This window comes from Cupressus sempervirens, chromosome 3 (assembly GCF_028749045.1).
Source record: "Cupressus sempervirens isolate cs-2001-9-10 chromosome 3, ASM2874904v1, whole genome shotgun sequence".
Classification (NCBI taxonomy): domain Eukaryota; kingdom Viridiplantae; phylum Streptophyta; class Pinopsida; order Cupressales; family Cupressaceae; genus Cupressus; species Cupressus sempervirens.
In genome coordinates this window covers 40,066,133-40,089,615 of record NC_143120.1, presented here as the reverse complement: position 1 = coordinate 40,089,615, position 23,483 = coordinate 40,066,133, and the positions used below count along the sequence as shown (strand labels likewise).

At 36.6% G+C, this 23,483-nt stretch overlaps 1 protein-coding gene across 10 annotated transcripts in view; it reads left to right on the top strand.

Moving 5' to 3' along the window:
- LOC149564688 (protein SAWADEE HOMEODOMAIN HOMOLOG 2-like) overlaps positions 1-23,483 on the top strand; it is a 264,627-nt gene that overhangs the window by 107,093 nt on the left and 134,051 nt on the right. For all 10 annotated transcript variants that reach the window (XM_089818241.1, XM_089818237.1, XM_089818235.1 and 7 more), the window contains exon 8: positions 20,535-20,598. In XM_089818241.1, coding sequence (XP_089674367.1) covers positions 20,535-20,598 — 64 coding nt within the window. The remainder of the gene's footprint in view (positions 1-20,534; positions 20,599-23,483) is intronic.

Here is a 23,483-nt window from a genome sequence, read left to right as displayed (position 1 = left end):
CCTTTGCCATCCCCTAGCTGATTAATTTAATTAATCATCTATAGTCCTAATTGATAAATCAAATAACCTATTATTTATCAATTAAATCCTATTCTTCCATCTAAATCCAAAATCCCCATTTATTAAATAAACCTATTTGATAAATAAAACCCTCAAATCTAATAACCCTTAACTTATTCCTAAACCCTCTTTTTAGCCTAATCCACCCCATCCACCCATACTAACTAAGCTTAGTCACTAACTCACCCACCCTCATGAATGCCATCTACTTGCAAATCCCTAACAAGCCTAATCTAATCCTAAACCCAAGCCTAATCCACCCCCTAATGTTGTCACATTCCCTAAGCAAGCTTAAGACTTTCTTAAGCCAAGGAAAGTCAACAATCTCAACTCCCTCCAGAATATCCCAACCACCCGACAATGAATGCTCTTACAAAAGCCATAAAGACTCTTACAAGCCATAATGAAGGGTCTTTATGAAGATATTATTCTTTGAGCCTCCTTTGTTGACTCATCCTTCCCCTTTCCTCCATCCACTCACCTTGTGACATGTGTCACTCCCTGATTGGTGCTAAACAAGCACAATCCATGTGCTCCCTTTTGAGTGCATCCTAGCCCTCCTTAAGCTTTCATCTTTCCTTCCATCTTAGCCCTCCATCTCTCAAGCCCTTAGCTTATAAATTGAATCCCCTCCCAAGCCATTTCATCACAATCTTGGAGCTAAAGTTATAATGCCCTTTTGAGAGCCAAAAGCCATCAACCAGACCCTTATGATGCCAAATTGAGAGCTCACAAAGCTACCAATTTGCCATTTTTCATCTCCATTGAAGCTAGTTTTTGGGAACCTTGAGCATACATCCCAATCTTTAGACCCATCTACCAAGCAAGGAGCTAAATCCCATTGGGAGAGTCCATTCATTTGGCTCACATTTCCAATTGGGGTTTCCTCTTTAGTCTCTCATTTATGTTATGGTTTATATGCTAGTTAATGCTTTTGTTTTTGAATAGATTAGTATTACTTGCTAACATATTTTTCATATACAATACCAGTGATACATGTACAGACACCTTCGGCTTCTCCTATAGGATCACCTCACTTTGTAGATGCTTCACTTGAGTTTGATCTACATTCTTTTGATGAGGAACTTGATCATCATGTATCTCTTCATACTCATGTTGGTCATTTTCCTATTCGGCCTAAGTGGTGGGCTAAGACACTTGCTGATCTTCATGATGATGAGCTCATTGATGGGAGAATTGCTCCGAAAAAGAGCAAAATTACAGATTCTGTCAACTTTGCTCTCATGGCCAACATTCCTAGTGTGTTTGAATCTCAAACATATTCCGAGGCTAAAAGAATTCTAGAGTGGGAACATGCCATGCAATCTGAACACTAGAGCCTGCTGAAGAACAACACGTGGGTCCTTTCTGATCTTCCACCAGGGAAGAAACCCGTTGGCTGCAAATTGGTTTATGAAATCAAATACAAATTGGAAGGTACTTTGGACAAGTACAAAGCTTGTTTAGTGGCAAAGGGGTTTTCTCAGCATTAGGGCATTGATATTGAGGAGACCATTAGATTAGTCCTAGCCATGGCAACACAGTTTGATTGAAAGGTTCATTAGATGGACATCAAGAGTGCTTTCCTGAATGGTGATCTCCATGAAGAGGTCTACATGATGCAACCTCCTGGTTTCAAGGTTGTTGGTAAATACCATCAGGTTCTCAGATTGGTGAAAGCCTTCTATGGATTGAAGCAAACCCCTCGGGCATGGTACATAAAAATTGATAAGTACCTCAGTGATCAAGGCTTCAAGAGGAGTTCTTTAGATTCAAATTTGTAGATCAAGACTATTGACAGTGACATCATCCTTCTGGTATTTATGTGGAAGATTTGATCATCACTGGTAGTTCGACATTTTTGATTTAGGGAATCAAACAAAATTAATGCTAGTCTTTTGATATGATTGACCTTGGGCTCATGCATTATTGCCTAGGTGTTGAAGTTTGGCAATAGTCTTCTGGTATATTCATCGCCCAGTCCAAATATGCCAGGGCCCTGTTAGACAAATTCTGTATGCAGGATTGCAGACCTACATCTACACCTATGGAGAATCGTCTCAAGTTATCAGCAAGGTCTGATTCTCCTTCCGTTGATGATACTACATACAGGCAACTAGTTGGCAACCTCATCTACCTCTCTGCTACTAGGCTTGATATTAGCTTCGCAGGCAGCTATATTTCACGCTTTATGACAGCTCCTAAGGCTGATCATTGGATGGCACCAAAGTGTGTGCTTTGTTATGTGAAGGGCACTTTAGAGTATGGACTTCTGTACTCTCGAAGTTCTAATCCTAAACTTAGTGGGTTCACATATTCAGATTAGCTAGGCTTTGTTGATGATAAAAAGTCAACTTCTAGATGTGTTCAGTTTGGGATCCGGTGTAGTCACATGGACTAGTAAGAAGCAGGTAGTTTCTCGCTCCTCTACAGAGGCTGAATATAGAGCGACTGTTAAGGCAGGATGTGAAGCTGTTTGGCTTCGTCGGATGCTTGGGGATATGCATATGTCACTAGTAGGACCAACTACTTTGTTTGTTGATAACAAAAGCATTATCAAGTTAGCATGAAATTCAGTCTTCCATGAACGAACCAAGCATGTGGATGTTCATTATCATTACATAGAACAACTGGTTGAAGATGGGACTATGTATTTGCAGTATGTTCCTACCACAGATCAGACTACAGACATTCTCACCAAGCCTCTTGGTCCTGATAAGTTTGTCAAATTTAGAGGACAACTTGGTGTTCTTGATAGATTATCCACTAAGGGAGGGTATTACAATAATAGATAATTGTCTATTATTAGTTAATCGTAATCTATTGTAAATATCTAGTTAGCTTTTGTTAGCTTTCATTTTTTTAGCTTTATGTGTTAGAATAGAATATTTCTATTCTTTTTGATAGTTTCCTAAGGAGACATCGCTTTATTCTTTTGTATATATAGACCTCTTAGTCTCTATTAATAACAAGCAAGTATTTCCCAATTACTTCAGTAATAGAAACTACTTGGCACAGCTCATGAGGTAGAAACATCAAGGCCCTACTCATAAAAAAAACCCTGATTTTACCTTTGAAAGAACTTTGCCAAGCGGTTTGTAAACCCTAGTAGAAAACAAGAACTTAAGAAACCTTCGATTTGTAAGAAAATGAAGCACTACAAAGTCATGGCCAGTTAGTTGCATTCTTCACATGAAGCAAACATAGACCATGGAGAGAACACGAGCTTTGTCGAGGAATGGATCTAAGACACGCAAACAATGAGAGGTCGTGGCTTTAGGTAAAACGAAAATAAGGGTTCTCAAAAACTCCTTCCGCAGCTGCAAAATGTGAACACAAAACACAATATGAAAAAGAAAATTGCCCATCTGCCAAAAACATATTTAGTGGCCATTGGGTACGATGAAATGACACCAAAACACGAGTCGTGGAAATTTCAGTTTGGTTCTCAAAAATATTGAAATAATGCCTTAAAACACAACACAATTTCCAAAAATCACGTTTGTCTAGCCTGAGACAAAGTTGTGAAACCCGGAAAAGCTTAGGATAAATGCCTTTGATTAGAAAAACCCTTTACAACTGCTGCGATTTTTGCCAAAAAATTGTTTTAATTTTTAACAACAATTAAATCCACAATTTGCCTTGAAAAATCCCCCACAATTTGCGCATAAAACCCTCATTTTTAAAGATAAAAACTCCGAAATTTACACTCACATAAATAAACTCACGATTTTTCCATTGAAAAAATTTAGAACATACCTTGATTTATTTGTTAAACAAATTGAACTATTTTTCTTTTCTAAAATTTCTATAAATTTTAGAATGTTGATCATGATTTTATTTCTAAGTAAATTAATCCGCAAAAAATAATTCTTATTCTGCTCTAATACCATGTTATTATAAATTTACATATACAATAGAGATGAAAGACTATTTATAAAAGATTTGAAGACAATGTTTCTAAATGTAATGTTCTTGAACTGCAACCAAAAGGAAATTTCAACAAGAAGAATAAGCTCAATGATCCTCCAAAATGAAGACAGAAGTCCTTATAAAAACCTTGTGAAAGTTTCTATGGGAAAAGGAAACATTTACTATTTCCAAATTATTTTTTACTCCCATAAGCTGACTTTCCCTGTACGAGGAAAGTAAATTCAATTTTAATTTTTTAATTTTTTCTGTCAACTTTATTTCTAATAAACTCATTTTTATTATCTATTGCTTTTTAATAAAGTTTCTTTTTTTAATAAAATTAATATTTCACTTTTACAAATAAAATGACTTCCTTTGTTGCACATCTCCTTGGCAATTTTATTGAGTTTTTTTATTAAATTGGTACAATACAAATTGACATATTTGATCACATGGACAATATAGGGACTTTACAAAGATGCCATGTTTAATTCATATTAGTAATGACAAACAATCTCAACATTCCATCTTACTTTCTATGCTTTACTTGATGCCTCATGAAGATGCTAGATGGAAAATTGTGAGTTCTTATAGATAAGACTATTTTCCTGGATAGGATTATTGCTTCAGCTTCCATTTTTATTTCCTCCATAATTCCAAATTGGATCTGCCATCAAGAATATATGACCTAATTTTTTACTAGACTATATGGGGACATCACAGATTCTTTCTCTACCAATGACTTGAACTTTTGAAATTCATTAACTATTACGATAATAGATAGTTTCTATTTCTGTTTAATGGTTATCTGTTGTAACCTTTTGTAAATATTAATTTTTTTCTAATATTTAGTTAGCTGTTAGCTATCTGTTAGCTAGAATAGAATGTTTCTATTCCTGATGATCATTTCGGAAGGAAACATCGTTTATTCTTTTGTTTATATTGATCTATTGATTTGTGTTAATAACAAGCAAGTATTTTACCAATTACTTTCCGTAATATTAAACTCATGTGATTTAGATTTCAAGAAAAACACCCACATTTTCCTAGCAAAATTCTCAATAAACAAAACGAGAGTATTTGGTACTAATGATTGATGTTTTGTTCTTTGATTCACAAACATCTACATCAAGCAGTTGTAGGACACTCAAGGCTGTCCAAGCTTTGTCCATTTGAAGGAGGATTTCTGTCCTACTTCCCTGCTTGGCAAGCTTTGCAAATACCCTGTATCTATTCTTTTATCAACTAAGCCCTCTACTAAATTCTCTTGAGCCAATTGAGAGAGGTTGGTTAGCTTGAGGTGCCCATATTGTTGATGCCATAGTGTACTATTATTTGATGCTTTCTTAGTTTCCAGTCCATGTTATTGAACCTCTCCAGTATCAACAAGCAGATATAAACCATGATCTTCAAAGTAAGTAACTATGATATGCTTGGATTCCTTGTCAACTAGATAGAACGTTCTTTTGCTGAATATAGCATCCAAATTAAGACAATGGTACATAATCTAACTCACTAAGAGCAAAATTTTGTTCTATTCTTGGTACATAGTACACATTGAGAAAAAATAGATTTTTCCCTCCAGTCAATATCTCCACATTTCCTTTGCTAACTACTCTGAATTCATCACAACCGCAAAAAGTCATTGAATTTGAATAAGTTGTGGACTGCACGAACCAATCTTTCTTATGGGTGAAATGTCGAGATGATGCAGAATTGATTGCCACACAAGAGACTTTTGATTGATTTTGTTGGTCATTGGGCCATGAAAGCATTAAAGGCTGGCTATTTCGACTCAGATTGGTCTGTGACATTAGCATTTAGGGGAGGTCCTCCTTGGTTGATTTTGTTCTTCAACCAGCCTCTTCCTGGAGTAATTCATATGACTAAGTCTATCACAATAATGACATGATACTTTATAGATTCTTTGAAGTATCTTAATTATTCCATTGTCCTTTGTTTTGATGTCACTCTCCTTTGCCCTTGTCCTTGGTTGCAAATGGCATTTTCCACACTCCGTTTAACACTATTGCTAACAAAATGTTTTTTCCATCTATTTGTTACACAAATCTTCAAACTTTAGGTCAACACTGGTAGATGTGATGTTGAGCATTTCAATGAAATGTAAATATCCAATCGTGGGCCTTCAGCATTATGACCTTGACATCTTCTACTTCCATTGTGTGACCTATGGCTGTCAATTGATTGTGAATGTCTTTTGTCTTGATTAACTGATCCTACAAAGACATATCGTCCTTCATCATGATTGAGTAAAGCATATTTTTCAGGTAGAAGGCTTTGCCTTTCTCTGATGCCTTCTTTATATCCCGTAGGTATATTCTTAGAGGGTTTTCCTATTTGAACATTTGGAAGCATTTCATCTATAACTGATAGCTTGATCAACATCACTGCTTCTTGATCACGCTCATCAAATCTGTTGTGGTTTTATGTGCAATTGTTTGTCAAGCATCAAATCTCATCGAGGCATTTATACTCAAAGATCATGATTGTGTTATTTCTAGGTATTGTAATTCTTTCCAGTGAAGCGCTGGCTGCCTTCCAACACGATATTGTGTAATGTAGACATCTCTACTACAATATAAAACTACGAAAAATAAGTAAATCTTTTTGCTGCTATTGTAGCTCTGATAGAATCCTATCTGGCTAGCAAAATAAAGCCTTAATTTTGTAAAACAAGATTGCCAAACACCCGCAAATCTTGAAAAACCATAAAAAACTTGTGCTTTTAGGTTTGAAAATCACGCCAAAAACTCTAGATGTCATCACAAGTTCTTTGTATTCAATTGTGTACCAAAAGGCAAAAAATTACATCATAATCAGTTTATCCTGTCATATTATGTGCCACATAGGGTCACCTGAAACTGATCACATCATGAAAGCTGTTAAAGTGCCCATCATAGCTCTATAATCTACTATTGGAACACACAGGGTTATAATATGAGACCGTCCTATAATAATACACCTGTAATTGCAGCTTTTGAATTACATTCTCTTAGTCTAGGAACTGATCTTGCAGAGTCACCATAGAAAACAAATCTACTTGAAACACAAGTGACTATCATATCTCAAATACATAGAACAACATATACAGGTTTGGCTTGTTTATCATATTAATTCAAACAAAAAGCACAGTAAGTATATTTATGCTGAATAAGCAAAGATAGAGCAATATTAAAATTTCATACTCTCTCTGTACTGGTCCAGGTTCTTCCACTCAATTGATGGATCAATTTCTGATATTTCATCAGTTGATGTTACAATTTCAATTGTAATGTCTTCACCTTTGTTCAGAGTAAAGCATAGTGCTTTGAAACCAAGATCTTTTGCCGGGGTGCCAATGGAGGACTTCTTATCACGTTTCATGGAGCTCTAGATAGCTTCTAATGGATGGTATGTTGTCCGTCTTGTTGAGTGGCCAATGCCTCACATATTTGGTTTTTGATTTGTTGAAATCCACTTTCCCAGACTTCAACAGCTTTAGGAAAATTACTCTTTGAGATCTCCTTTGTTATCGTGATCTTTTAGGCGCCATGATTTTAAAAAAAGATACCCATAATTTTATTTAAAAATTGTTGATTTGTTTTTGAACTGCTCCAAAAACCCTAGGTGTGTAAAAAAAGTTCCAGTTGCGACCATATTATTTTGTGGGACTGAAATCATGAAGAAATCGACCCATTTTCTGTTCAAAATTGTCATGATTTTGACAGAAAAAAGCCCTTGATTTTTATTGAGAAAATGCTGTATTTTTTTCAGAACAAACACCCACAAAATTCTTAGGAAAAAATGTATAATACGATAGAGAAACAAAATGATAATAGTAACTCTATGATGGATAAAAAGGATGTCGGGAGTCTGAACAATTGCATAATCTCTTGAAAACATGAATATTTGCAACAACTGTTTCTCTAAAATACAGTATTGCCAAATTGAGTACTTATCATATTAGTCTTGTCTAGTTGATATATAAATTTTCTTAGTTGTGATAATTTCTAGGATCGTTTCTGCAAATGTTGAATCATAGCCATTGATATTGATGATGTCCAAATGCAGATTTGGATCTCATATAAATATGAGAGGAGACATGTCTCATGAAGAGACATGTCTCTATGGTATAATCATCATTTAAATTATATTGTGTTAACATGAATAATAATATGTATAACAATATGTATGTATGTATGTATGTATTATATACAATAATATATATTATTAACATGGATAAGAATATATAGGAAATGATGATTACCAATAACAGTAATGTATATTAGATTGAATCAATTCGATTGAGGCTACAACTTTAACACTCCCTCTTAGATAGGGAGGATTGATATAGAACACATTATGCTCTCAAGTATATGAAGAGATATCATCTCACTTTTTATAACACACAATTGAACTAAATTCCATAACGTTAATATAAGCTTAAACACCACCTTAAGTGTGGCCTATAATAGTAACTATGTCATGGCGTTTGACAAGATTCAGCCCAAAGAACCATAACAAGTTGGTTATCACGATGTATGGCAAAATCTGGCCCAAAGAATCATGATGAGTTGGTTATCATAGTGTCTAGCAAAATCCGGCTCAAAGAACCATGATAACAGGTCTACCATTTATAAGATCGCCACCTTACAATGGTTACCTTCTGTTTGTTCGTTATCACGACTTTAAGCACTCTAGGACACCAATTTAATGAAGTCTTCCATGATAATAGGTCTACCATTTATAAGATCATCATCTTACAATGATTACCATTTGTTTAGATGTCAATGAAAGATTGTCACCTTTCATTATGTATCATATGTGAAATAGTAACCACCATGAACCCAGTTGGAGGGTGGTACAAAGGCTTTCACCTTAATTTTCTCTCACAGAGAAGAATGCATTATAAGGAGTCTCACTTAGAACATCTCCTCATAGAGAAGATATCATTCACAAAGGATTGCAGCTCAAAAATTCTCCCTCTGAACAATGATCCTGGGAAGTCAAGTCTAATAGTTACTCCCTTAGAGACCCTCTCCCCCAAGAATTCTTTGTCGGACTCGCTCTAAATTTGATATCTAATTTTCTGGTGATAAGTGATCACTTGTGATATACATGGGAGTGGGCCCATCAAAATCATGTAGTTACACACATGTATTTCTAAACTCGCTTTTGAGTATCAATTTTCTAAGCTCCTATGTTACCTTAGAAGAAGTGTCATACTCCCTCTTAATGTAGAAGAATCCCATCATCTCAATCATCAAAAGACGTTTGCTTCAAGAGCCTCACTTTATCTATCTTGATCATCAGGCTCTTTGGAGCTAGTATCATTAAATTGAGTCTGTACCATATTTGGTAGCATATGTAAAGTACCAACCATCTTTTCCTGTAAGAATATCTTCAAACATAAAGGAAAGGATCAAGGAAAATAACCCTTTTAGTATGTATACAATTACAAATAAGAGAGAGACTTTAAAGAGTAGATAAATGTAGAAGATAAAAGTACTTATCTGCATATGAAGATTCAAAAATTGTTTTTTTGGATTATTTGAGAATGGAACATCTCCCCTCTAAATAAAGTTCAAGTGGGAATGAACCATTGACTATTATTCCCCCCACAATGTAAAATTTCCACTCATTCTTACATTGTTGAACAATTTTGTATCAAATATGACAATTCCTTTCTAAGTTCCAACTTGCTCATTTTGTCTATTGAAGATCCAAACATTCATTTAGTAAAATAGTAGAAGCGAACATGTCCTTCCGTTTTATGAAACTCGTCCACAATGCGCCAATATCTTGATTAAGTATGATTGTGCCACATGAGTGATTCTACAACTCATACATCAACTTTCATTCATCAAGGAGAGACTCGTAGATGGTTCAAATGAATTTGTAAAAACTTCATTACCATCTCACAACAACTCAAATTTTCTTACAGTAACTTCTACAAATACAAGTGACATCATATAGAAGTCATCACTTCCTCATGATGTACACAGGGAGGAGGCCTATTAAAAAAATCACATGGTCATGATGTATGAATCACAATCTTCTTCCCAATAGCAATTTATTGATCACTAGAGAAATCCATCTCAACAGTTTTTACTCCCTTTGATCAATAACATTCTCAAAGGAAAAGATCAAAACATATAGCTTTTATAGTATGTATACAAATACTAAAGTAAGAGCGTGACTACTATAATACTCAAGGACAATGATAATATTAGGAATAGTAAGATATTCATAATAATCATAATAGTGTAATATTATTCCTTCTAAATAACATAATTAATCTATTCAAGATGACATCTTATTAGTTATTAATTATTTTCCTTGTTTATAATCATATTTCATATATCATTATATTTAATAACAGTGTTAGTAATTGGACATAATACTAATAAATTATATTGTTTAACATATTTTATATTACCAATTCCATTATATGTAACAATAATACATATATTTAAAACCTTCCTATTATTTATAACAATATCATCTCATAAAGATTAATATTTAAGAAAGCATAACATACCTTTATACTTATCGTGTTGGGTGGGTACCCAAGGATATCACTTTACATGCGATTTGGCTTACCCAGGGTTAATTGACCAATAATAATTTGCTCATTGCTTCTAAAGTGAAATAAGGTGATAGTGCCTTTTAACTCCTTTTGTCACCCACATGCCTGTCAGATAATGTATCACGTGGATGCCACGTGGATGGCTTTTATTTGAACACCTTCCTCGACGCTCATCATGTAGTATCCCGAATAGGATATTTGCCGGATTCCCGTAACAATACCCTTAGAAATTAAACCTTGTGGACAATTTACAGCACATTCGGAAACCAGTACAATTTTCCAATTATATAAATGTCCCCAAATATAACATTCAAAAATCGGGTATACGAACATGAGACACAGTGCTATAATAAACCAGAAGATTCTTCAAATTTATAGAACCCGTTATTTGCAATAACATTTAAAATATCAACATGCAACCAAGGTTCATAGATTGGTATGATAAAACCAGAAAACTCTAATAATTTCTCAAACAGTGATGTTGCTTTGTACAACAGCAATATAACATCCAACAACTAAATGTTATTGTATTTTACAACAGCAATACAATAACCAGCAACTAAAATTCAATCTTATACACAGAAGTTACAGTCAGATTGGAAAAACACGGAAAGAACCTGTAAGCTCGATGAGACACCTGAATTGATATCTCCCCTGACAATGGGTTTTCGTCCACTGTCTGCCTGCACGAGGGGCTACGTCCTCACACCGGCTGAAAGCTGAAGCTTTCTGAAAACTCTCCAAGAGAGAACTAGAAATCTGAATATGAAATCAAGCATGTCCAACAATGAGCAACTTTCTCCTTTTTAAAACAAAACCTTGACTCTTCAGCTCCTCTCTGGTTACGTCTTATTCCCTAGTGGCCCTTCAACTTCTACAAAGCATTTCATCTTGTTCCTCCTTGTCCCCTTTGTCCTCAATATAACATTAAATCGACCCTTTTAATATTTTGAGCCCAAGTCTCAAAGTCAATTTAATATTGCATGAAATAAGACTTCAATATTTTCTAATGTTCCAAAGGGAACATTACAAATCTCCCCTCCTTAAAATTGCTTGTCCTCAAGCAATTCGTACCAGGATCCCATACGAGTCTGCAGGCAGCCCTGAAATCCAGACTAAAAATAATGTTGGCCAAACTGCGAAGCCAGATGTCTCCCTGCAATCTATCAATCAACCGAATCCCTGGATCCCATATAATTCTTTGAAAAAACTCAGCACCTGCACCTGTAAATTGCTCAACATTGATCAATACCATGATCACAATAAAATCCTCATCCAACCAAAGATACAACCAGCCAACACTTGGATCCTCGATCAACCAATACATTGTGTCAAACCTGTCGCCACCTGGATCCCAAAACAATCGAACCCCACATCCATTCGCTATATAGAGGTAAAAATACTTGGTAGTGTCTATAACACAACATCTCTCTATAGCTTCTGCTAAACTCCCATGGATGTGATAACCAACCAAACCATCATGCCAACTGATACCATAGTCATCCTGTAACCATGTATCCATAAGAGAACCTTGTGACATAGAAGTAGCAAACCATGTTGGATACATATCAGCATGATGTACAATTGCCAGCTTTCCCTGCAAGTAATCCCCCACAAACAACTGAGTCGGACACTTGCAGCCGCTAATCCCATCTTCCGAAGATGGTGAACACCCATCCCACAAAGGATGATATAATTTTGTAACCAAGCTGGAACTAACTACTACCTCCGAAGATATCGCCAAGGGAGTAGTATCACTTGCAAGAACCGTGCCAACTACCGACTTACCAACATAACACATGATCTCTGATACAACATCCCTAGTCTCCGTGCCCTCAGTAGTAGAGACCACCACCATGTCAGGCATACCACAACAAACTATTGCAACACCCAACTCAATTGAACCTGACCCCAGTGGAAGAGAGCCCGATATGCCAATGTTGGTATCAAGGATGGATGCATCCTCATCTCCACTGTCTCTGACAATCTCAACCATGGGCATCCTCGGATCAGCAGACACCACACCTCGTGATGGTATAGAATCTGGTAAAGACTGTAGTCGTTCCAACTCCATGGTCACCTCAGCCAGATGCAATTGTGACTCCTCGAAAGCCAACTGTGTACTATCAAGAATCTTAGAAGTCACCACGAGCTGCTGAGTAAGCTCACTCACCTCTTCTTCCTTGACCAACAATGCGTCATATGCTGCACTGCCCCACTCCATAAGATGATCTCTGTCAGCTACCAACTGCATATAATTCTGTCTCAGAATCCAGATAGCCTCCCATAAAGAGTGGATCTCTGTCAAGGAAAAATAACTACCTTCTTGCTCAACACTAGTAGGAGAGCCCCATCCATAAACTGCTAACAACTGACGAGCAACATCGAAATGCTGGCAATCGATGGCAATGTCACACTCACTAACTCTAAGCTGACTAGACACATGATGTCGCTGGCTAGCCTGTCTCCTACAATCCTCCTCTGCCATACTATCCAAAAGAGTAGACTCAAAATTACTGATCTTCGAAGTACTACCATCCATACTCTGCGAATCAACTCCAAAGCTCGTGTCAAAATATAGAGTATCAAAATTTGTAGCATCGCTGTCCAACTCCTCTGTACTGAAAGAAACTGTCGGGGAGACTAAGTCCCCATAACTGTCCATTGCATCCGCTTGGATGTCATCAATGCCAATACGATCCAAGGACTCATCTGTAATCACTGACAATTCAGATGTGCCTGAATCATCATAAGCCCACTGCATTCTGAGTGGTCGACTGGAAATGCACACAACTCCCAACAAGGATGTATAGAAACTAATACCAACATCAGACAAGCTGTTGAAACACGAAAGAACAACACCGTGCAATCTTCTAATCAAATCTATGATAACACCCAAACAATCACTGTTACCAAAGAGTGATAACAATCTCCAGTCATCTGAATCCCAAATACCAATATAACAATCCCAAGTCCATATCCGTAAACTAGAATCAGCTGGTAACTCGAGCAAACTCCTCACCCGAGTGATATGACTAATACCAACTAGCTCCATATACCTGTCTGATACTGTCCCTGAATCCTGGGTATGAATGCAAGGTGTACTCTCACAATTATCAATAACCACATGTGATCCGCCTACTGAAGAAAATTGAGTATCAGGTGTGCAAGATAAGACTAAACTCAATTCCACGCCACGCTCGTCCACATGTCTCCTCGAGTCCTGTAATGCCAATGGAGTTCTCCCCAAAGAAACTCGAGTGTCCTCAAGCTCATGAGAAAGCTTGTCAACTTCCTCCTCCTTTCTCCTCAAGGTATCTGAATAGACTCTGGCAAGGCTAAGAAGATGGTCACGGTCTGATAGCAGATGTAAATAACTCAACTCCATCGTTCCCATTCCTTCCCTAATAGCCTGTAAGTCAACATAAGAAGACTTTGCCTGAATTCCATTATGTCTTCCCTGTAACTGAACTATCTGGATGTGATCCTCTATCATATCTCGTATCCTGTCATGGTGCGATAATGAAGTCATAATACTGTCTATGTCCACCTTCAGCTGGCTAGACCAATCATGTGAAGTATTTCCAGCCTCAACCTCATGTGACGAAGCATCCAAATGTGCCTGGCACTCCCTCTCAGCAAAGTCATGAATACTCAATGTTTGTTCTTTTCTGCCAAGTAACTCACCATCGTGCACAACAACATCCTCATAATCATCATCCGAACTCACTATGTTGTAGTCATTGCCTGTCGTAATCAAACCATCCTGAGTACCTATGACACCACCCTCTAGCAACCTGTATACAACTGTCTCAACTTGAGTATCAAGTTGACCGTTACTATCAATCTGCGTAATACCCTTCACCACTTCCTCCTGCGACTGAGTAGGAGCTGAATCTTCTATCTGGCTACTGATCTGTTTTCCAAACTCCTCATGCGAGTTCCTAGTAACTGTATCAGTCGATCTCTTGTTATCTGTCCTACGAGACGACCTGCGTATAAATCTCGTCAACTTATCCATGGTAGCTGGATCAGCCAACTTGTCATTCAACTCGTGGTTTATTTTGACCATATCATCAACTGCTTTCTTGATTTCAACCCAACTGTCTGAATGATTAATTTTTTTGTTGCTCTGTGGTTCCTCTTTCAAGAAGGTAGGCCGTGTAGGACGGTTAACTGACCATGAATTGTACCTCTTCCTGTCCATTCTGCAATCAATACTGTGCAAATTCCTGTAGCAGATATATATATATATTTATATTTTTCGATCACTGTGATAAATTGTTCTCAGAATTTGACAGAGTTTACAAATGCTGATATAGATGTACGGTGATAACCTTGTCAAATTATTCACTGACTTCACTCAAGTTTGTTTCCAGTCTGAGACCTGTTCCAAATGACACGCATTGATATTCTGGGCGTGATTATCTGCCGTCTCCAACTTTATTCTAACATTCAATGACCTGTTTACTAGCGTGGGAAGGGACCCAGCACCGGTTCAACACCCTTGATTCCAACTGTAATAAACTGCACAACTTCCTACAGGAGTTTTGATTAACTCAATGATGTTTGAGAACCCTGTCGGCAATTTGTAACCCGCAAAATTTCCCTTCACTGATTACGCCTCACGACCCGTCCAGGAGAAATGACTGTTAAACTAGGCTGTGTATTTAATTCCCGTGAAGGACTACTACACTAAACGTCAGTCTGAGCTTCAAATCCGACTGTGCCCGCAATGCAAGTTTGCTACAAGGATTTCGAAAACAACACGTCTTGCAACCGTTATACCACCAACACACCTTCATCTGGTTACCTCGACCCACTGCTTGAAACAATGTGATTTCCCAAACGTGCAACTGCTGTAGGAGAACAACGGTTTATCCTCCAATGGTGTCCTTGGTTGGAAATTAGATAGAATACTCCCAGCTTTAGAAAAAGCTTCATGCATGCACGACAGGTTGCATCAATGTTATTCCCTTGCCGAGTCAGAAATTCGTTTCATCTCATTCCCGCCTAAACACATTCGCAGAGACAACTGTCCAGGATAATTTCTGTAAAGATGCAATTTGTTCATACGGTACCTGAATCAACGCCTCTGTGCTCCCTTCGACACCCATAACTCCTTACCCTGTGCTGTGTAACGTCCTTCGACTGCCCGTTGCAGATACCCCTGTTCTAGGTGGCAATTATTCCTACGTTGTAACGCTCTAGAAATCCTTGCTAATTTTTGCTAATTTCTTCTAATTAAACGCTTGACGAACTTGCAAATTTAATATTCCCGCTAATTTTATCTGTTCTGCCGCGTGTTGCGAATAGGAGAATGGTCGGATATGACCCTCAAATTTTTGCTGCAGTGTCTCTACGACCTGCACCACTAGCTCGCATGCGAACATATGTGTTTTAACTCCTAATGAAAAAGCAACGGCCGCTATAATGCAGACTTGGTCCCGAAAACCGTCGGACCTGGGCGTGAGGTATCTCCACGAACGGTGAGTTACTGATGTCCTTACTTGCCTTCGTGGACGACTAGGGAACCCGAAACCGACTTCAACCAAGAAATATACTGGTCGACGGCTGAACAGTCACCTGGTAGTGGTTTCACAGGGTGGTTTTGTGATTGTTACAACATGGGATGCGCCTAGTCGCGTGTGGGAACACCCCCAAAAATGGCCGCTTCGTATTTAATAACACCCTACAGACGACCGTCACAGATTCCGCTCGAAAGTCCAAAGTTTATATTTCACAATGTATTCTATGGTTCTGAATCTTAACGTGCTCGCTGTATTTATCTCCCAGGGCCCTCTGACATGGATTTATAAATTTTGAACACGTTCACCTTCCGTTATCGTAACTTGCTCAGACGTGTCGTCTTGGCTTCCTGCAACCTTCTCTATAGCGGTTTTTTCCTCATTAAAGATTGCATCTCAGATTCTACTTGACACCACGAAAACACTCGCAACAGCAAACTTGCAGCGATGCTTCCCAGGGAGGTGATAAGTTGATATATTCGCACACTGCAACTTCACCCTCAGCTTGTTCACTACATCCACTTCTTAGAATTGACCTTCTCAGAAAATTTCATGCACGCTATTGTTTTGTAGAAAACTGTTTCACCAGGTAGTCTAAAACAAGACTATCGCCCACTAATCTGAGCTTCTCTTTCAGAGCATGAGGATAGCACGGTTGGGCTAGATTTTGCACAGCCAGCAGCCGAGCCAACTCTGAATTGACAATTCCTTTATTAATTTTTGAAAGATCGACCGCTTTTAGTAGCCTCCAAAACACCCTTCAATCTCTTAGACCTCTTATTCCACCACCTCTTACTTGTTAGTTTTCCTATGGGAATATATAAGTGCAGAAACATAATCTCCTGTTGTTCTAAACATGAGAATCCGAATATGTGCCCCTGTCAATTGTTTTCCCGTGGAAGAACTCTTTGTCACAGGTAAAGCCATTCCCCTATCTTGTAATGCTTCAAATATTTCCTCCGATAAATCCTTAAATTTATCTTATTTATAACTTCACAGGCTGGCAGGAAGACCAGCTCTGATACCACTGTAGTATCCCGAATAGGATATTTGCCGGATTCCCTTACCAATACCCTTAGAAATTAAACCTTGTGGACAATTTACAGCACATTTGGAAACCAGTACAATTTTCCAATTATATAAATGTCCCCAAATATAACATTCAAAAATCGGGTATACGAACATGAGACACAGTGCTATAATAAACCAGAAGATTCTTCAAATTTATAGAACCCGTTATTTGCAATAACATTTAAAATATCAACATGCAACCAAGGTTCATAGACTGGTATGATAAAACCAGAAAACTCTAATAATTTCTCAAACAGTGATGTTGCTTTGTACAACAGCAATATAACATCCAACAACTAAATGTTATTGTATTTTACAACAGCAATACAATAACCAGCAACTAAAATTCAATCTTATACACAGAAGTTACAGTCAGATTGGAAAAACACGGAAAGAACCTGTAAGCTCGATGAGACACCTGAATTGATATCTCCCCTGACAATGGGTTTTCGTCCACTGTCTGCCTGCACGAGGGGCTACGTCCTCACACCGGCTGAAAGCTGAAGCTTTCTGAAAACTCTCCAAGAGAGAACTAGAAATCTGAATATGAAATCAAGCATGTTCAACAATGAGCAACTTTCTCCTTTTTAAAACAAAACCTTGACTCTTCAGCTCCTCTCTGGTTACGTCTTATTCCCTAGTGGCCCTTCAACTTCTACAAAGCATTTCATCTTGTTCCTCCTTGTCCCCTTTGTCCTCAATATAACATTAAATCGACCCTTTTAATATTTTGAGCCCAAGTCTCAAAGTCAATTTAATATTGCATGAAATAAGACTTCAATATTTTCTAGTGTTCCAAAGGGAACATTACACATCAGGTGCCTTCTTTAGATACATAGGTCTCCTATCAGTACACACAGGTCTAGTACACATTTCTCTGAACAATACCACGCCTATCTCTAGGGTTGAGATTAGTGACAATCTCCATGTAAGAATCAACCTCTCCTACAATGTGCTCAGATGATGACAAAGAAACCAACGTTGGATGCCATACAATATAAGTATGTGGGTTTCAATTTGCCCACTCACACCTTCCTGCAGATCCTTTTACACCTCCTACGACTACTTCTGATGGTGAGCTTGGCTCACATATTCTGCCGCATTATAATGCTCCAATTGGAAGTCAAATTCAAAGTATGATTTGTCCAATGTGGTCTTCTTATTAACCAACGCCTATCCACATTATTTCCCATGTTGATTTTGGAGGATTGCTTAATTTACCGTATTATAAGTGGGGCGTTACACTCTTTAATCCTCATGTGGTCTTCATCATTGTTTGACCCCAATTAGTGTCTTGTCACCAAAATAACACCACCTTCACTTGGTGATACTATCCTCATCTTACGTCAATGGTGGCGTTTTGATGTGCCCAAAGAGTATGACCATTCCTTATTTAGGCGGCGAGACTGCAATAGGCCCACTATTTCTTCAAAATATCATTTCATATTTTGTCTTGTACATTATCCTTATTGCCTTCTCGGGACAATGCTTTTATAGGTTTGCTGTGTTATTTGCGAACTTGTTCACCTTCCCCGTATTAAAGGGTCTTCCACCGTCGAAAGTTCATAATTTCCTTTGAGTTGGTGAATTGGTATGGAGTAAGAAATATGTTATGACAAACATCTCTTCTTCATTAAATTATTCAACCCTAACTTTTATATGAGTCAAACGACTCAAAAAAAAAAAAATAGAATCCTTACATTGGCCTCATAATTTGGTTGTTTCCTTACATGTACAGGTTCCTTTTCATCTCTTTCCTGACTATAGCAAAGGCTGCTCTTACAATACAATCAATGGTTAAGAAAATATGCTTATGACATTCACCCTCTTCTGCTGTGTGACTTGTAATGATTCTTGGCAATAATGCCTTTTTCTCTTGTTGACCCATGCATCATTCTTGAGGGTTATTAGATGGAGACAAGATTTAAATTTTATCCTGGTAGTGTGCTATTGTCATCTGCGTGCCCACCGAAATTCGTTCTTTTCTCCCCTTATGTTCTTTTGTCGATGCAAGCACCTCCGCCTATAGGAGCCTACATGGCAAATGTTTATGATACTTTGAACCGTCTTTTATATTCTCTGATGTTCGGAATTTTTGTATTTGGTTTCTTCCTATAGTGCTCGATGGCGCTTCTTATGAACTTCCCACTCTGTGTCATTCTCTTTACTTCATCTCTCTATTGTTGAATAAGTTGCATCCTATGTGTACTGGCTGATTATTCTGAGACACTTTATTTGTGCAATGGTATTCTAAGCAATCGGGTCCTTGAAGAAATACTTCATTCCAACATGTATTTTCTCCTTTGAACTCTGCTCTGAAGATGAACTTGCTTTCTCATATGTCTAACATGGTGAATGATGCTTTCAAACATAATTTTGTACATCACTGTGATATTATCACTACATATTTGACATTTCCTGCCAACTATTCACAAAGACTCTAGTGCACTAGATGAACTTGCTCGCATCAATTCATAGCAATTGTATCTTCGAACTTGTATAGATGAACTTGCCCGCATTTTACAACTGATCATTCATTGTTATAACCAACCATCTTTGATAGCGACTGACATTTGATACCTGCGATCTCATTGGACCCATACAATATTCAGAATCCCAGTATCTCATCTCAGACATGACTCTGCTGCTTCCTCTAGATTTACGTGTACCATTTTCTAATATAGAGATTTATGTGTTGATCTTATTACAAACAATTTCAGATGATTATCTCAGATCACTTCAGGTGTTTGTTTTATTGCCTTCTCAGTATATCAGAACTAGGGTCCCTCAGTTTGCAATACTATGTTATGAATAGTTACAGGCTCGACTATCTGGTTTGTAGATCGAGTCTTTTCATGTGTTAATTTCAATTCTGGATCAATACATTTCTAGTCCTGCTCCGATACCATGATAATTTCTATGATCGCTTCAGAAAATGTAGAATGATAGCCATTGATATTGATGATGTCCAAATGCAGATTTGGATCTCATATAAATATGAGAGGAGACATGTCTCATGAAGAGATATGTCTCTATGGTGTAATCATCATTTAAATAATATTATATTAACATGAATAATAATAATATTATTGTATATAATACATATCTATATATATATATGTATGTGTATGTATGTATGTATACAATAATATATATTATTAACATGGATAAGAATACATAGGAAATGATGATTACGAATCAATCTGACTGAAGCTACACCTTTAACAAGTTGAACTGGTTTCTGTCTGCTGTATTGTTGTGAGGCTTTTTTCTTGAACTTATTTTTCTTCCAAGTATTTGTGGCACAGATGATATTTCAATCTGAGCTTGATCAATATGATTTATCCGCTTTCTGGATTATTGGTGAACCACAGGAAGGAAGGCTCCAGACAGTCCTAAAATGGAATTTGAGGCTAAATCTGCACGGGACATGGCCTGGTAAGTGGTTATCTTGCATTTATTACTAGCTTACAACAAACAAATACATACAGCATAATTGAGACATTGCATTTCATGTGTAGTTGGCATGCTCTGTGCCGTTTTCAGAAATTATCTAAATCACAGTAGCATAACATTTGAAAAAAACTGTGCAATTTCTTGAGTTTTTCCCAAGTCATCTAATAAGTTGTTTAGATAATGTATAGGTTCGCTTTTGCATTTACAACGAAAAATACAGAGCATAATCAGTCTGGATAATTTTTGTTAAACTTAAGGTTAGGGTATTTAAATCTTCTTAACTATGAATAGATTTTTTAGAAGTAAAAGTTAACCATAATGAGGGATTTTCTTTTTATTACCTCAATGAGGGTTTGAGTAAAAACATATAGTTCTACCCTTAAAATATTATGTCATGCCTCGTGATATAACAACTTGCTATTTTAGGACTAGCCATTTAAAAAAGCAAAATCCTCTTTGTTGAAAGTAAATTTTTGTTTTCAGAAGTTGTATGCAATTTTTACAATTAACAATAACAATGTTTATTATGTAGAACGTATTTATATATGCACCATTTCTACAAGTTGGCTTTGCAGAACCTGGTGAATTCTTTACTTGGACTTGAAAAATTGAAAAAACCATTAAATCTAGAGATAGTATAAAGAATTCAAAGCTACTCATCTAGTGAAGTTATTATTGCATACAATTATGGAAACTAGTAGAACATACTAGATAGAGTAAATAAGATAGCACAATAAAAGACTTATTCAGAAGATCTTCCATACATGTTGATTGGTTAAAGAAAAGACCAAAATCAAATGCTTTCTCTATCTAAGATTATTCAATATAAAGGAAGCCGACAATTATTGCTTCGAATGTTAAAGAGGAGGTAGCTGCGATAGAGCTCCTTCATACCTTTTATAATCTACCTTGTGTTTTTCTAACAAATATATTTGCTATGAGTCTATAGTAACTTATAATAAACTGTGATTTTCCTGATTCTCTATTCTTTGCTGAGGAGATGCAAAGATGATTTTATTTTCCTTTCATGGATACTTATTGCAAGTAGCCAGCTCTATTCTGTTATCCTATGTTTGGGCTGTGACTATACTATGTTCTTGCGGCTTTATATCGTCTTCTCATTTTGTCTTATCTCTGTGTGGGTTATGCTGTAAGGTGTCTTGTGGATATGAGGGGGCATCATGTGTCTTTGATTCTTGCATTAGTGATTGCTGTTATGTGTATAGTGGCTGACTCTGTCCTCGACAGTGCCTCTTCAGTTTCTGGGTAGCCTTCTCATCATTCACATATGGCAAGAAAAAGTCTATGGTGACGGCATATGTGAAGTCGTTGATTGATTTTTGTGCAGAGAAGTTCCCACATATCTCTTTCTGTTTCTTTTATATGTCTGAAAATTATTAAGTTACAGGAAGCTGTGTTCAACAGGACATATTCATATTTTGTTCTTATCTTTCGACCTCTGCAGGATCGGGTTATGTATTTTTCAAGCTCTTTCCTTTGTTCATCAGTTGTATATCGAGATATATCTGGATGTTGAATCTATGATCAATTTGTGTGAAAGTTGGATAAGGCTTATCGATTGACTGGTTATGATCCTTAATCATAAGCAAAAATTTGTAGTATTGATGTGAGACCTCAATAAATAATTGTCATTTTGTGGGGCCGAGTTTTTCTCCCTCAAGTGGGAGGTTTTCCCAGGATAAGATCTTGTGCTCCTGTTTTTTTTGTGTTCTTAAGTTTCAGATATTGAATTATTATTCATTCTGGTTCAAAATTTAACAGAATGAATCTATCGAGGAGTTGCAACAACTAAACATAAACAGCAAACTCAAAATTGGCAAACTACAAATAAGATAGTTTAATACCATGACTAACAAAATATTACAAGGCTCATTTAGACTAACTAGATTATCTCCCCTCCAAATGAAAAGCCAACTTCCTAGGCGATGAGTAGAGAACAAAACAATAAATCACATAATCTGAAGAAAAAATCCCAAATTTTTGGTTGCCTAGGATAACTGAAAGGTCCTGCTTGCAGAATACTGATATTTGTACCTTGAATAAAAAGCTGAATGTTTTACAACGAAGTATGGATGGGGACCAGCAAACAAAGAGTAATGGAGTGTAATACTTCTAGTGCTGCTAGTGTGAAGTTTTCAATAGGCTGGGAAATGAATTTGCCAGTATCCACATGATTAAAATCATTAAATGAGTTTTATCGGCCAAAACAAAAAGTTACCAAATCTGAATGTATACCTCACTTCAAAACTGCCTGCACAAATTTAGCACTATACTGAGACTGTACAATGGAAACTGGTGTGCCTCTTCTAGATGATAATGAATGATGGAAAGATCATGTTGCTTGTAATATCGATGCCAAACATGCTATGATTGCCATACAACAGAAAAATCAGACAAGGGATGCACAAAGTGAAATTAATCAAAGTTGCAATTGTATTGCTCTATCTCACACATCCTGATATCAGTATGTGCCTCACTGAAGCAACAGATGAATTCTGTGATGTCCCCCATTTGAAATAGGATTTTTATTAAATATAACTAAGATTAATAAATACTAATATTGTAATAATAAATCATAATTAATACGAAGTAATTATAGATGATTAATATTATAATCCTATATGAAATCTTGCAATTCACAAAGTTTATGAATACATGTAAAATATCAAATATTATACTTATTAATAAATAACTAAATATATATATTTAATGATATATTAATATTTAATCGTTATTTGATCTTATAACAGAAATCTTATCACAATGTAAGTGTTATATATAAGAGATAATTATTTAAATATAAATAACAAACAAAGTATAAAAAGTATAGGTTTATATAATAACAA